Raw genomic sequence first — 13,736 nt, forward strand, 5'->3', positions numbered from 1 at the left:
TGCTCCAGCCCACCCTCCAGGACCGCTGTGTCAGATGATCTATGATTACATAGCGGTTATGGTGTATTACAAGGCTGTTGTATTTGATACTCCTCTCACCATCGCAAACAGCAATTATGAAGACCTCCCGGAGAGAGGTTAAAGGAAAGAAGAGGGGAGGGTAAGGGAGTAAATAATAAGAGAAAAAAGTCCTAAAGAACATTCATTTTTTTTTTTCTATGATCCATAGACTGGAGCAAGTACACTATACATGGTTGCCTTGTAATGAATGGTTCTTGACAGAGTGAAAGTCGTGAAATAACTGTAAACAGCCTTTTTCCTTGTTACCCCTTTGGATTCCATAGATGTTCCTATCTCATTTCATCTCCCCCCACCACACACACACACCCATATATATATGTGTGTGTCTTTCTTTACAGTATGACCATGATGACCACCACAGCGTCCAATTAAACGTGGAAAAGGAAAGAAAAGGTGGTAGAAAGTCAAAGACAAGAGAGAGAGAGAGAGAGAAGGGGGGGGGAGGTTAAGAATATGGAGTAGATATGCTTCTATGAACTACGCTACATTATGTAGGTAAACATAGAGATATAGATTCTGAAATTGTTAGCCTCCAAGAGTACAGAATCCATACCAAGTCAAGTATGGAAGCATAGTACCGCCAATGTGGGTGCGTGATTATCAGCTCGATCGGGACTGTCACACGCATCCCGCGATTGGGCCAAAATAACCACTATTCTCCACGATTGTCCGTCCCGCCACGACTACTGGGTACTAACTAGTACTTAGTACTTACTACCTCCTACTTTTTCTCCCTCCCCTGCAGCAGTCAATAAAAGTCATCCCCATCTATCGCCCCGCCGAGATGGGCAGAAAAGGTAAATGGAGAGATGATCAGGGGGCCGGAGAGCTCACTCATTGCCCCAAGGATGATGAGAGTCGGGACTAGACCATAGAACTAGTTGGATTTAGACGGTGGATCTCACTAGGCATGGATTTAGTATGGTCAATGTCTGGGCGAAGTCCAGCTCGTCATTTTTCCATGTCATCCAATGTCATCTCATTTGCAGGTGTAAGAAACCATTGAGGAACGATGCCATTACTTCATACTCTCTTTACAACAGAAGCTAGAGGGAAGGAGGGAGAAGAATCTAGAGGTCTGGCAGAGAATCAAGTCATCTATCTTTTTTTTTAGGCAGCCTTCGAGTATCTGACAAGGTGAATGAATCCTTATCTTCCACTGGTGCAGTACACAGTACACACTGCTGGTATAGGCACGGTATCTATGTACCAGTGTCTTGTTGCTAGATATGTATGGTATGGACTGGCATGGATACATCATCAGTACGATAGATACGTAAGTAAGTACAGTACTGTTGGAACACTTAGCCTTTTCCGGGTGTTGGTCTCTGTGATCCAGATGAAGCCTTCAGCTAACTCTCAGCTAACAGGCTGGATCCCTGTCGTTGTCCACCCCCGCTGCTTCCACTGCTCTGGGACCTCCAAGCAGGAGTGTGGGCGGGAAAAAATAAAAGAAAGGGAAAAAAAAAAAAGAAAAGAAAAGAAAAGGATTTTTTATTTAATTTTTAATTTTTTTTTTCCTTTTCAAAATAGAATAGAATAAGGGAAAAATAAAACAGGAATTAAAGATTAACTTAGTTAAATATTATAATAAAGGTATATGTATATCTAGTTCTAGATCACCACCAACAGATAGAATGTCACGTATGTTAATGTGGATGTGAGTGCAAAAGACCCAAGGGTTTAGTATATCATACAAAAAGCAACAAACAAAAATAACAAACACACATATACTAAAAAGGGAAAAGAAGAAGGCAAAGACGAAGACGAAGAAGAGAAGAGAGATAGAGAAAAGGCAACAACTTGCTTCCATACTCATTACTATCATTACGAACAATATCCTGTCCAGTGTCGTTCATCACACTCAACAACTCTCCTTTCCATTATATTTTACTCTCATTCTCTTTTCCCTTATTTGATTCTTTCTTTCTTTCTTCCTTTCTTGATCTTTGCTCGATAATTATCGTTTCATACGCAGTCCTCTGAGCCTTCTGAACTGCGGAGAATTTGAGATTCTCTATCCGATCGACCTTTTTGATATTTGCTTTTTACCATCGGAAGATCACCTTCACACTTTATACTTTATTTGCTTGTTCCCGCTCTATTTGCTTCTTTCCTCTAGCATCGATAGACGTCGACGCAGAAACTTCCGCAATCCGCTGTTGACCATTGACCATTGAATACCGGTTCGTCTGTGAAGAAAGCCCATCAGTAAGTCTTCCCGTGTTGTTGTCACATATGAACGTGAGAGCTGACATGGAGACAGCGAGGACAAGAGACGAGTAGATAGCAAAGACGAAGTGATCCTAGGGCAGGTGATCTGGGCATAATTTTTTGCTTCTAATCTCGCCCGAGATGGAAACAGCCGAGCCTGTGTCCTATGAATTCCCCGGTCATACAATCGGCGCTGTTGCGCCGCGTCGGATGATGACCTCCAATCTTGGTCATAACTTTCCCTTCTATGCAACCCCAGCAGCGTCATTCCCACTGCCATTTCACCAGTCATCCTCGACCGCTTATGGATTTGGCCATGCACTCAATCATCACCACCATAACCACCATCAACCCAGCTATCCTCAGTTCTTCGTGGCCAGCCACGAATCGATCAACTCTCAGCCCATGCGGTTATCGTCAGAGCCACCACCTGTCCAGTCAATCCCTGATATTCGTCCTGCGAAAAATGCGGTCAATCGCGTATCTAGAGATCCGTTGGTCAAAAATGATCCCAGCTCAAACACACAACAGACTCCCATGGCCCGCTCGTCGACCCACGGAGCAGCTGCCCAAAGCAAGAGCCCTAGCGTCAGCGAGATCGAGTTCACCACCGAGGTCGATATACTGATGAAAGCAATCCAGTCCAGAAATAGTGTCCAGCCGCCGAACACGCAGTCATTGCCGCCTTTACAGCAATTAACACACAGGGGATGCCATGGTTATCCGCAGACCTTTTCTCTTCATCCGTCTGGCAATACCCGGTGCAATATGATGGCTGAAGAAGTGCAGTCTCGGTCAGGGAAGAAGCGCAAATATGTCTGTACCCTTCCACACTGTGGAAAGAGCTTTGCTCAAAAGACTCATTTGGATATTCATACTCGGGCTCACACCGGAGACAAGCCTTTTGTGAGTAGGAAGAAGATTACAACCTGCCGGTGATTATAGCAGAGCCAGTGGCTGACCATTTTCACTGACAGATCTGCAAGGAACCTTCTTGTGGACAACGTTTCTCACAGCTAGGCAATCTGAAGGTAAGCTCTACTGAACAATCTGTTCTGTTATGCTAGAGGGAGAAGACAGATTCTAACCCAGGTGCTCACAAACAGACCCATCAGCGACGTCATACTGGCGAGAAACCTTTCTCTTGCGATATATGTCAGAAGAGGTTTGCCCAGCGCGGCAATGTCCGTGCCCATAAAATCACACACCAGCATGCCAAGCCATTCACCTGTCTGTTGGACGACTGCGGGAAACAATTTACTCAGCTGGGCAATCTCAAGGTGCGATGACCCATGCATTCTAGTACTCGCATAAATTAGCTATGTCGTATCTAACCGGTTGGACAGTCTCACCAGAATAAGTTTCACGCAACAACATTGCGGGATTTGACATTGAAATTCTCCCAAGTAACAATAGGTGACCCCATGAGCCCGCAAGATAGAAAGTTGTGGGAATACTTTGCCACTCTTTACAAGAATAGCAACAAGGGAATAAAGGGTCGTGGAAAGGATCGTAGGATCTCCCCTACCTCTAGGTCAGGACCTGGGAAACGACACCAGACCCTAGGCAACAATGACGACAAGCTGCAACGCCCTATTTATGAGGAATCATCGGTCTACACCGGGGGTTCAAGTAGTGACGAGGAGGATGCGGAGGCCTATTATATTGATAGACAAAATCATTGAGCCGTACTGGTCTTCTGTTCGATCCTGTTTCTACTTATTCTTGGCTGTGTGTTGCAATGTATTCGGATTGTTCTACGATACCAGGTTTGTTTATGTTGGATGTTTATGGGAGCCTCTCCGCGATCGAGGCAGCATTGTCGGCCAGTTTACACAAAAAGAATTCTATCCAAAACTATTGGTGTTGAGTAATTCTTGGTACAAATCTTTTAATCTTTTGTATATGCATCGTTGGTAGGTGAATATCCAACGCGTCGCCACAGGGAGCAGTATCAGAATTGCGAGCGCTTGATATGCCTCGACCTTTCAAGTGCAAGCCAATAGTACAGCTAGCATACCTCTTGGCTTGAATCTGCATGCGCAGACCTTGGCAATGAGAGCTGTTTTTTCGAAGACAGAAGCGCACTATGCGCGTGAAATCAGTTCGGGTAAATATGCTCGGGTGTTCTCATACACCAGGAAGGTAACCCATGTACTTGGCAGCACCCGCAATATATTTGGCCCTAAACCCTTGTAGAAGCCGGCCGCTCCCTCTCTGGCCCAGATCTGCAAAGCCGCATCCTGAACCCCCCGGTAGATAAGATGAGCATCATAGGTTTGCAACCGGGACCGCAACACTTGGTATGGATATGTGACAAACCCGGCGAATATCTTCGAGAGACTAGAGATGATGAAGAGATCTAGGTTACCGAGTCTTCGCCACCGCACTTGTGCCGATCCCGCATAGCCATCGTTAAACACCGTCGCAGATGACATTTTGATTCGGTGCAGTTTTAACTTCTCGTAAGCCATGAACTGAAGTGCACCATGGCTTACCCCAAAAAGAGCTGGAAGGAGGCCACGATAGAAACCTGGAATACCCTCTGAATGATAGATCTGTGAGGCACCAGTAGTGAAAGACGCATACGCTCCGGGCGTCCTAGAACTGGTCGATAACATACGAGTCTTAATGACCCAGATAGGATTTGTCAATATAGATGTCAGCATGCCTTGATGTAAAGAGCCGATCTGAGTCAGCCACCACCACATCCAGATTTGTGAGACAAATTTAAGGGCTCTAGCATACCAGCGGCCCCTGAGGCAAGAAAATAATCGGAGGAGGTAAGATCTTCCTCCCGAGAGCTGCGCCAAGTACGCGTCGCAGTCTTGATATTACCATAGCACAAAAAATAAAGGGCCCAGCTAGTCGAGTTACCAATGATGTTGGGCGTCAGTCCACGGTAGAACGCTGCAACGCCGCCTTCATTCTGGTATATGCTGCGGACGACGTGGAGCGAGCCACCCACTCGAGAGGATGAGGATCGGTCAACTAAGTCATTCAGGGGAGAGAAGATTTAGCCACCATCGCACACACCCATCCATCCCAAGCGAGTGTCAACACGATCAATTGAAGGGTAGAAATAGGAGTAGAGGATTGCATGTGTATACCACAAGGACTGACTTACCTTGTAGTCGAGTTTTGATCAAATCCAACGGATGGAGGCACAACGTAGAAACAATTCCAGCCGTAAATCCCGCTACGCTCTCCACAAAGGACGACGACAAGCCATCCTGCCCGTTCATGAACCTTTTATTACTCCTTCCTGGGTTGCGTTCGTATAGCTTAGTAGAGTGATGAAGGGTTGGTCCCGTCATCGACTTTTTCGTCTCCCTCGGTCCGATTACGGTTCGGCAGCGGAAGTTGCCTGTTCGCGCTTAGATCAGGAAAGTAGTCAATTTATAAGTAACAAGGCCCTTTCTCAGACGAATGGCGAAATGGCTGCGATTTAGTTTGGACATATGTCCAGTCAAATAATTCGAACAAGGAATGGTCGGAAGGCTCAGGGCCTGTCGGTTATCCAAGAAGTCCGTTTTTCTCTTAGTATTCCACGCTTACTTATTCACCTTTGACAGTCAACCTTTACAGATCGAAGCACAGCTCGTATATGTTCATCATCCAGAAAGTACCCTGATATAAATAAAAAAAGTCCTTAAAAATACATGATGTCAATGTAGAAGCTCCCAATCTTCGACACAACAGACTGAACAAGATAGACTTCCCACTAGCCACTTAGCCATGAGTTGAAGACCCCCCGGTTGTAGGCGAAAAGGGCATCACAGAAAAACAAAAACCTCTGAGCCCTTACAGATTGTTCTTTGTTATCATGGAGCTCATTCACTTTATGCGAGCGGTGAAAATAACCTAGCCATGACATCAGCTCCCATTCTGGTATCGCGTAGGCTAAGGAAGGAGTTCGTTATACTTGAACAAAGATGGTTTGGGCTCGCTATACGTATAACCTATCAGATTAATCAGTACAGGTAGTTCTCAGAACGTCCATGTCGCAATCAAATAAAGTCCCCATACCGAGATAAACAATCAAGGGTAGATATCCGCTGCACGCCTAGTCAGGTTTTATCGTATCTTATATAGCTTGAAAGGTGTGGAACGACTCACTAGTGAATAGCGACCCTTGAAACATCAATAACTTTGGAGATGCGCTCCTAGTGAGAAAGAAAATCATCAGCGGTCGTTATGTGGTTTTGTTGAGGATTGTATGTCTAACCTTGGTCTCTTCCGAAAACTGAACCATTGCGATAGTCACGAGTATGTGTCGGTGTCAAGAGAGCTTCACTGGGAAAGACGGCGATGGACAGTATTTCTCAGGAGGATCAATTCTTGGTAAATTGTTTGAGGGTAGAATTTCCAAAGCAAACGGAAAGGCTGTCAGTTAAGTGGAAGCGGAAAATAGTTGGCGGAGAAGGAAGAAACATGGCGAAAGCTCAAACTTTTCGGGGGCTAAAAACAGCTGCCGCCGATACCCCAACTCAAGATCATTGTATTCATCCTACTCCCGCCTTTGTTAAAGATTGATTCGTCACTTCTCAGTTTACCATAATAACTATCCGATAATTCATGTACCATACTACCAACAATTTTACGTACTATCTTCTAGCTACTTTCTGCTAAGTCGTGTACCAGCCGATCACCGCTACGCTACGTAAGCGACGCCATGTCCGGTGCAAGGCATTGGTGAGTGACTGTTCCCCCATTTTCAGAGTTGCGAGATTTTCAAAAATACTAACGGATGCTATAGGGAGCAGGATAAAGAGGCCACCGTCTACATTGGGAACCTTGATGAAAGGGTCACAGATAGCCTGGTATGGGAGTTGATGCTGCAGGCAGGGCGCATCGTTAATGTTCACCTGCCAAAAGATCGAGTCACACAGTCCCACCAAGGTTACGGGTTTGTTGAATTCATCAGCGAAGAGGATGCAGAATACGCATCCCGAATAATGAACGGCATCCGTTTATATGGGAAACCAATACGCGTGAACAAAGCGTCTGCTGACAAGCAGAAGTCGGTGGAAATCGGCGCGGAACTTTTTGTTGGGAACCTTGACCCCATGGTCACGGAGCAAGTCCTTTATAATACATTCAGTCGATTTGGGAACTTGATCAATTTACCAAAGGTAATGTCGACTATCCGCCCTTAAAGGTGTGAGCTAATCTTGTTGCAGATTGCACGAGATGACAATAATCTATCAAAGGGCTATGGATTTGTGTCGTTCGGCGACTTTGAATCATCGGATGCCGCCATAGCAAACATGAATGGCCAGTACCTTATGAATAAACAGGTCTCGGTACAATACGCCTATAAGAAAGATGGCAAGGGTGAACGTCATGGTGATCAAGCTGAGCGGATGTTAGCTGCGCAAGCCCGCAAGCATAACGTACGCCCGCCGACTCAGCCTTTACCATCACCGTTCTCAGGTTCAGGGACCCCTATGGTGCCCCCGGCCATGGCCAATGGTGATAGCTCTAGGCAGATCAGCACTGGTCCTCCGGACCTAGGGATGGGCAGAGGCGTTGCAACCCCTAATGTTGGTTTTTCGAATGTGCCTCCCCCGCAACACCACAGGTCTGTTCCACCTGCGACACCTTTGGCAAATCCACCACCAGGCTTGCCAGCTCGGCCTCCACCTTCACAAGCTGGCTATGGAGGTCCACCGCAGGCTTTCTTACCTCCAGCCTTTAACAATGCGGGTCAGCAATCATCTTTTCCTCCACAGCCCGCGCCACCTCCAGGCTTCGCTCCTCCCGGCTTTGGCCCTCCTACTGGGAATGCCGCCCCCCCGCCACCGTTACCCCCAGGATTTCAGCAGCCAGCCTACAGTCGGGGGCGCTAGATATTCGGCGCAAATGCGTTAGCTTGGAAGTCAGACCCTACCCGATGAGTACTAGGTTAACAGGGGGGCTAGTTGGGCATGACGTGACATTTCATCCAAAAATAGGCTCGAAAAGCTACGCGTGAAGCGAATACCGATGAAAACTGGTATGAACCAGACTCCCAATTTTCATACGGGGGGCATACCGGCCTATCAATAACTCCGATTCCAGTACTGGACTCAGAGTTAGCGGAACTTACAACATATGTATAATAGAACCTTCCTTTTGTTCTCTCTTCAAGTGTTCATGGTTGCACCTTTCATTGGGTGCAGACATTGCATGAAATAGGTCCCGTGGTTCCAATGCATATAGGCAGGCCTCTTGAAGCTCATATTCTAAAGACAATGGGAATCAGAGGCAAGGCTATTTCAAATAAAGTGCTGGGCGAGAGCGCGATCACGAACGTCGATCCCCTGTGTGTGTATAGCAGGTACTTGACTTTGTGCATTAATGATATTTATTGCTTGAAAAGAGTCAGAGAAAATGCAAAGAACTCTGATCTGAATTTAGCAGTCATATTGCCAGTGCCCTCGAAAAGGAAAAGAATGAAGAAAGGAAAAAGATAAATCAATGGTTTGATGTAATACCGTACAACAAGTGTCTCATGGCCAACGCCATCTTAGGAGAATGAAACAAACTTGGGGTCCCTGGGCCGGCCGTCGGGACCAATATTATTCTTAGCAAAACGCTGCTCGGTATATATCCGGCGAGCTTCATCAAAGTTTATCCTTTGGCGTTTCATGATCTTCATGATTTGTCGTTTAGCTTGGTTATCCAACCCAGCCCTAGTGTCACCATCTGCAATGTTGGCGGAGAGGTCAAACTGCGTTGATGTCAGCCCCGCCTCTAGGTCATCGGCGAAGCTAGAAGGTAGGCGGTCGTAAATGTAATCAGGAACTGGGACTAGAGACAGCCATCGGGCCCGTGTAAGATAGAGGACTTTGAACTCGTCAGCATGATATCCAGACTCGTAACTACTTTTTGGTTCTGCTTGAGTGCAATATACCTGTACCACAAACCACAACAGAGATTGCCAAAAAATATAGAAGATAGTATGCCATGGCAAATAGGTCAGTTGGATGGCTGCTAGGCTGTTCAAACGAAAGACAGTGGGAGATGACGTTAATGGCTTCCCGAATGTTGGATGTGAGCGGTAAACTGTTGCGAAGCGCAAGTGATCAAAACTCTTTACTATATTCATGAATGAGGGATTCTCGGCTGGCAGGTAGCTGCCATCATCAGCAGCATATGATGCTTTAAGATGGAACCAGGACAACCCGGTAGCCTAGGGGAGATCTACTAGTCACGGGGAGAACTGGGAAGGCTACAGAAAGAGGCAAGTGGGTCTGTGGCTGAACATTTCTTTGCTGCCTTCGATCTGAGGCAGCAACCCTGCTCTCAGGCGCTATACCTAAAGTAGTCCGCTTAGCGAGATTGCGGACAGCCATTCTTGGCGCTGGCACACACAATCCACCGTTCAGTATACCAGCCTTTGTGTCGATTGATTTCGATCCGTCCTCAATCCACCAGCCTGAAAGAGATAATTTACAATGGCCGCCCAAAGACAGAACGTTTCCAGCGACCTGGTCTGGCAGCTCACCCGTACGTTTACCTCTTCTACTCCGTACTCGGCATTCCTACCTACTCTCCATCCATCTATGTCAATCAATCTGATGCCTCGGAAATCCAACTAATCTTTAGAACAGGCAACCAGAATGCTTTTCTGGTCAAGCGTAACAGCGGCGGCGGCTCTCAGTTCTCCCGTGACCCTTTGAACCTGCAGAACAAGCACTCTTTCAAGGTATGAGAGCCCCAAGGTCTATGATTTTCATACAGAGGCTGTTTCCATGCTTCTTATTCTCCCAGCTCAGGGTGCCGATGACTAACCAGTGATACCGCTTGATTTTAGTACGCTGGATACGCCAACACCAAGGTATTCTCGCCCTATGACCACCCGATACTTGAATTACATACCCGGACTTGTTTAACCCACGATAACAGGCTATTGGTGTGCAGCCCACTGAGAACGGTGGCGTTGTTGTTCTTACCAAGAAGTCCGGCAATGCCCAGCAGCCCGGAAAGAACGCCGTTCGCGTGACTTTTGGCCCCAAGGCCTCCACCCGCAAGTAAGCAGAACCGATCGCCTCACTCTCTATGGAGTGAATAACCGAACATCACGTTGTGCTTGTGCTAACTGGATGGCTGCCATTTTTGCTAGGATTTACAAGGGTGTTGCAGACAAGACCGCAAAGAACGGCTACCGTGCTGACCTCCGTGAGGACGCTGTTGCACGTGTGAGCGCCATTCGCCGTTCTCAGAAGCCTAAGAAGGATACTCCTCCCCAGAAGCCTAGAGGTGCTCAGGCCCGGAAGGCCGCTGAGCAGGAGTCGGCATAAAGGATAGGACTCGATGACGAGTAGTCGCAAGGGTTGGGCGCATCAAGCATAGTGGCGCCATGCTGGTCAAGGGCGGAAGCGTCCATGTAATTTAGCAATACTGCTACCGGGGCAAATGTGCACCATGCCGTTCAAAAAGAGATTCAAAGAACCAAAAAGACAAAAACAAAAGAATCACGAGATATGAATATCCCTTCCCCCGGACATCCACCCTTGTCTAGTCCGATTGACGGGGGAATGGTTGAACTCTTACGTTGTAATCCCATTCTCCAGCTAGTGTTGTGGTCACAAGATTTAGCACGTGCTTCTAGCGATTAACAGAACTTTACAGCCGATGTTCGGGCCGACGGAGACGAAAGGTTTTGGGAGGATAAGCAAGCTGCTTTATATGAACCGTAGATAGGTCCTGATCATCCGCCTTTTCCCGAGGTCTCGACGGCTCTATGGTACAAAACCGGGTGATGTCCTCGGACATAGTAATGGGATCCAGTGATAGAGGAATTGCCGGAGTCTTGGCTGTCGACTTGATCGGGAGGGGCCGTAGGAAGTTAGGGACGTTGTAATTAGGAATCACCTATTGTTTCCATGGATCCAACCCATGGCTCGGGTACTATTTTGTTTGTTGTATGTATTCATGTATGTATGTGTATATATGTACCACAACCAGACAGGCATTACATACATTCTATGGTGAGGTAGGCATGCACCTGAGAGACAGGTACGGGACGTACTGTACAGTATACATAGGGCTGTGCAGGAACCCTCAATATCCAGGCAGTGCCATCGGGAAATTCCCGGAATCTGTTGAGCAGTAGTACTGGAGAGTTGGGGAAACCGTGTAATTCGTATTAGTCAAATGATAATAATTGCTGTGGAAATGACGATCTGGTAATGTATTAGTTACTCCGGACTCAGGATTGCGGTTTTCTCCACATGTGATTGAACTTAGGGAACTGTCATAATCATACCTGCATGGTGACGCTCTGAGGAATCAAGAGACACAAGCAAGGATATATATATATATATAGGGATTCTCCTTAGGAAGGATTACTACTGGGCGTACGATCTCCATCTCGAGCGGTTTATACCTGATTTAAATCTGCTTGATTACTTCCGTACCCCTCCCCCACCCACCCTTTCCCTTTCCCCTTTCCTCCCCTCTTAGCTTATTTACCCCTCTTTCCCTGCTTTGAACCCAGTGTTCTTTCCTCCCTCCACCACCACCCCACACTGACGCTCTCTCTCCATTTCTCTATCTTCCTTATTCTTCAAACCTTCCAAATCGCTAACCCATCTCCTCTTATAACGGAACAGACTAACTCAATTGTTTGATTCGAGAATCTCGTCCATCATGGTCAAAGCTGGTGAGTTAGCAATCCTTAACAGATGACACTCTCATAGGTACTAACTCGAAACGTTAGCGGTACTTGGAGCTTCTGGTGGCATTGGCCAGGTATGGATATCCCCACGCCTTACAACCCTGGTCACAATATGACCTTGTTCGATACTGACTATCTCCCAAGCCACTGTCTCTCCTGTTGAAGACCTGTCCCTTAGTTGAAGAGCTTGCTCTCTACGATGTTGTGAACACCCCTGGTGTTGCTGCTGATCTATCCCACATCTCGTCTATCGCTGTACGTTACTGCCACAATGCGAATTGCCCGATGGAAGAGGCGAAAAATGGTATCTTGCTTACCTGGGCGATTAGAAAATCTCTGGTTTTCTGCCCAAAGATGATGGGCTGAAGCAGGCCCTTACTGGTGCTAATATTGTTGTCATCCCGGCTGGTATTCCCCGTAAGTCCCTACCCTTTCGCATTGCTCCTCGTATGTTCGCTGGTGGCCAGTTTTCTGATAGTTGATAGGCAAGCCTGGTATGACCCGTGACGACCTCTTCAAGATCAACGCCGGCATAGTGCGAGACTTGGTCAAGGGTATCGCCGAGTTCTGCCCCAAGGCCTTTGTTCTGGTTATCTCAAACCCCGTTAATTCTACTGTTCCTATTGCTGCAGAGGTGCTCAAAGCCGCTGGCGTCTTTGACCCGAAGCGCCTCTTTGGTGTCACCACACTGGACGTCGTTCGTGCAGAGACTTTCACCCAAGAGTTCTCGGGCCAGAAGGATCCTTCTGCTGTTCAAATCCCAGTTGTTGGTGGCCACTCTGGAGAGACCATTGTCCCCCTCTTCAGCAAGACTACCCCCGCAATTCAGATACCCGAGGAGAAGTATGACGCACTGATCCACCGTAGGTTGTCCCAAAGAATCTCATGAATATCTTGCTGTAAGCACTAACTATGCTTCAGGCGTCCAATTTGGTGGAGATGAGGTGGTCCAAGCTAAGGACGGTGCTGGTTCCGCCACCTTGTCTATGGCCTATGCCGGTTACAGGTAGGGATGCTGCGTACCGTGAGAGCACTCGCGGCTAACATGCCATAGGTTCGCTGAGAGTGTAATCAAAGCTTCAAAGGGTCAAACGGGTATTGTCGAGCCTACCTTCGTCTACCTGCCTGGAATTCCCGGCGGTGATGAGATCGTTAAGGCAACTGGCGTGGAATTCTTCTCTACTCTTGTAACCTTAGGAGTAAGATTCATCTCCTCACAGAATCTTCGTTCATATCACGCCAGGCTAACGCTATTAAACAGACTAATGGCGCAGAGAAGGCTAGCAACGTTCTTGAGGGCGTGACCGAGAAGGAAAAGAAGCTTCTCGAGGTTTGCACGAAAGGCCTTAAGGGTAATATCGAGAAAGGCATCGACTTCGTTAAGAACCCACCACCAAAGTAAACGCGCCCACCCCCGTTCATCAGATGCAGGATTCCCACCCACCAGTCGGTAATTTGCCATCTATATCGCACTCTTGTCTCCACAGAAAGGACCTCGTACTTTCGGTGGCTTACTTTGCAATTCACGAAACTGAAAGAACCCCGCTAATCATTGATACCTGGGCAAGATAGGCTTTGAAGCATAAGATGATTTAAAGACGAATGGATGAACGTGGAATCGTGTCGTTCCGGTGAAAGAGGATAGCAGAAACAGGCAGAATGGAAACGAATTGTACTCATACCTGCACGCACTCATCTCTATGTACTGTAAGAGCAGGAAGAATGGCCTGTGACCCGATTGTAGAGTACTAGCCGATTCGGTTACCCAGTCTAT

At 47.2% G+C, this 13,736-nt stretch overlaps 7 protein-coding genes across 7 annotated transcripts; 4 read left to right on the top strand and 3 right to left on the bottom strand.

The window, feature by feature from the left end:
- Window positions 1–1,604: 1,604 nt before the first annotated feature.
- On the top strand, window positions 1,605–4,146 carry F9C07_2284978 (uncharacterized protein). The gene is made up of 5 exons (XM_041293008.2): window positions 1,605–2,292; window positions 2,348–3,201; window positions 3,273–3,326; window positions 3,402–3,575; window positions 3,642–4,146. Exons 2-5 carry the CDS (start codon window positions 2,437–2,439, stop codon window positions 3,978–3,980), a joined length of 1,332 nt encoding a protein of 443 aa, XP_041147792.1. The 5' UTR covers window positions 1,605–2,292; window positions 2,348–2,436; the 3' UTR covers window positions 3,981–4,146.
- F9C07_2284979 (FAD carrier protein) lies at window positions 4,147–5,875 on the bottom strand. Its single transcript, XM_071510732.1, has 3 exons — window positions 5,423–5,875; window positions 5,044–5,286; window positions 4,147–4,966 (listed from the first exon to the last, which is right to left on the bottom strand). Exons 1-3 carry the CDS (start codon window positions 5,610–5,612, stop codon window positions 4,383–4,385), a joined length of 1,017 nt encoding a protein of 338 aa, XP_071364454.1. The 5' UTR covers window positions 5,613–5,875; the 3' UTR covers window positions 4,147–4,382.
- On the bottom strand, window positions 5,876–6,754 carry F9C07_2163956 (TOM complex component Tom7). Its single transcript, XM_071509313.1, has 5 exons — window positions 6,524–6,754; window positions 6,415–6,461; window positions 6,325–6,353; window positions 6,221–6,257; window positions 5,876–6,159 (listed from the first exon to the last, which is right to left on the bottom strand). The coding sequence occupies exons 1-5, from the start codon at window positions 6,548–6,550 to the stop codon at window positions 6,138–6,140; spliced, it is 162 nt and encodes a 53-aa protein (XP_071364455.1). The 5' UTR covers window positions 6,551–6,754; the 3' UTR covers window positions 5,876–6,137.
- A 216-nt stretch (window positions 6,755–6,970) lies between these two features.
- F9C07_6087 (spliceosome-associated protein 49) lies at window positions 6,971–8,147 on the top strand (the record flags this gene model as incomplete). The annotated part of the gene is made up of 3 exons (XM_041286420.1): window positions 6,971–6,990; window positions 7,055–7,430; window positions 7,479–8,147. 3 exons carry the CDS (start codon window positions 6,971–6,973, stop codon window positions 8,145–8,147), a joined length of 1,065 nt encoding a protein of 354 aa, XP_041147794.1.
- Window positions 8,148–8,806: 659 nt separating this feature from the next.
- F9C07_6086 (uncharacterized protein) lies at window positions 8,807–9,248 on the bottom strand (the record flags this gene model as incomplete). Its single annotated transcript, XM_071511430.1, has 2 exons — window positions 8,807–9,126; window positions 9,194–9,248. The coding sequence occupies 2 exons, from the start codon at window positions 9,246–9,248 to the stop codon at window positions 8,807–8,809; spliced, it is 375 nt and encodes a 124-aa protein (XP_071364456.1).
- A 489-nt stretch (window positions 9,249–9,737) lies between these two features.
- F9C07_6085 (ribosomal L28e protein family-domain-containing protein) lies at window positions 9,738–10,583 on the top strand (the record flags this gene model as incomplete). The annotated part of the gene is made up of 5 exons (XM_041293009.1): window positions 9,738–9,789; window positions 9,894–9,988; window positions 10,097–10,120; window positions 10,189–10,313; window positions 10,406–10,583. 5 exons carry the CDS (start codon window positions 9,738–9,740, stop codon window positions 10,581–10,583), a joined length of 474 nt encoding a protein of 157 aa, XP_041147795.1.
- Window positions 10,584–11,825: 1,242 nt separating this feature from the next.
- Window positions 11,826–13,650, top strand: F9C07_6084 (malate dehydrogenase, NAD-dependent). The gene is made up of 9 exons (XM_041293010.2): window positions 11,826–11,947; window positions 12,005–12,036; window positions 12,107–12,217; window positions 12,292–12,379; window positions 12,448–12,825; window positions 12,884–12,968; window positions 13,017–13,161; window positions 13,224–13,360; window positions 13,535–13,650. The coding sequence occupies exons 1-9, from the start codon at window positions 11,935–11,937 to the stop codon at window positions 13,539–13,541; spliced, it is 996 nt and encodes a 331-aa protein (XP_041147796.2). The 5' UTR covers window positions 11,826–11,934; the 3' UTR covers window positions 13,542–13,650.
- The last annotated feature ends 86 nt before the right edge of the window (window positions 13,651–13,736 follow it).

Source organism: Aspergillus flavus, chromosome 5, assembly GCF_009017415.1.
Source record: "Aspergillus flavus chromosome 5, complete sequence".
Taxonomy (NCBI): Eukaryota; Fungi; Ascomycota; class Eurotiomycetes; order Eurotiales; family Aspergillaceae; genus Aspergillus; species Aspergillus flavus.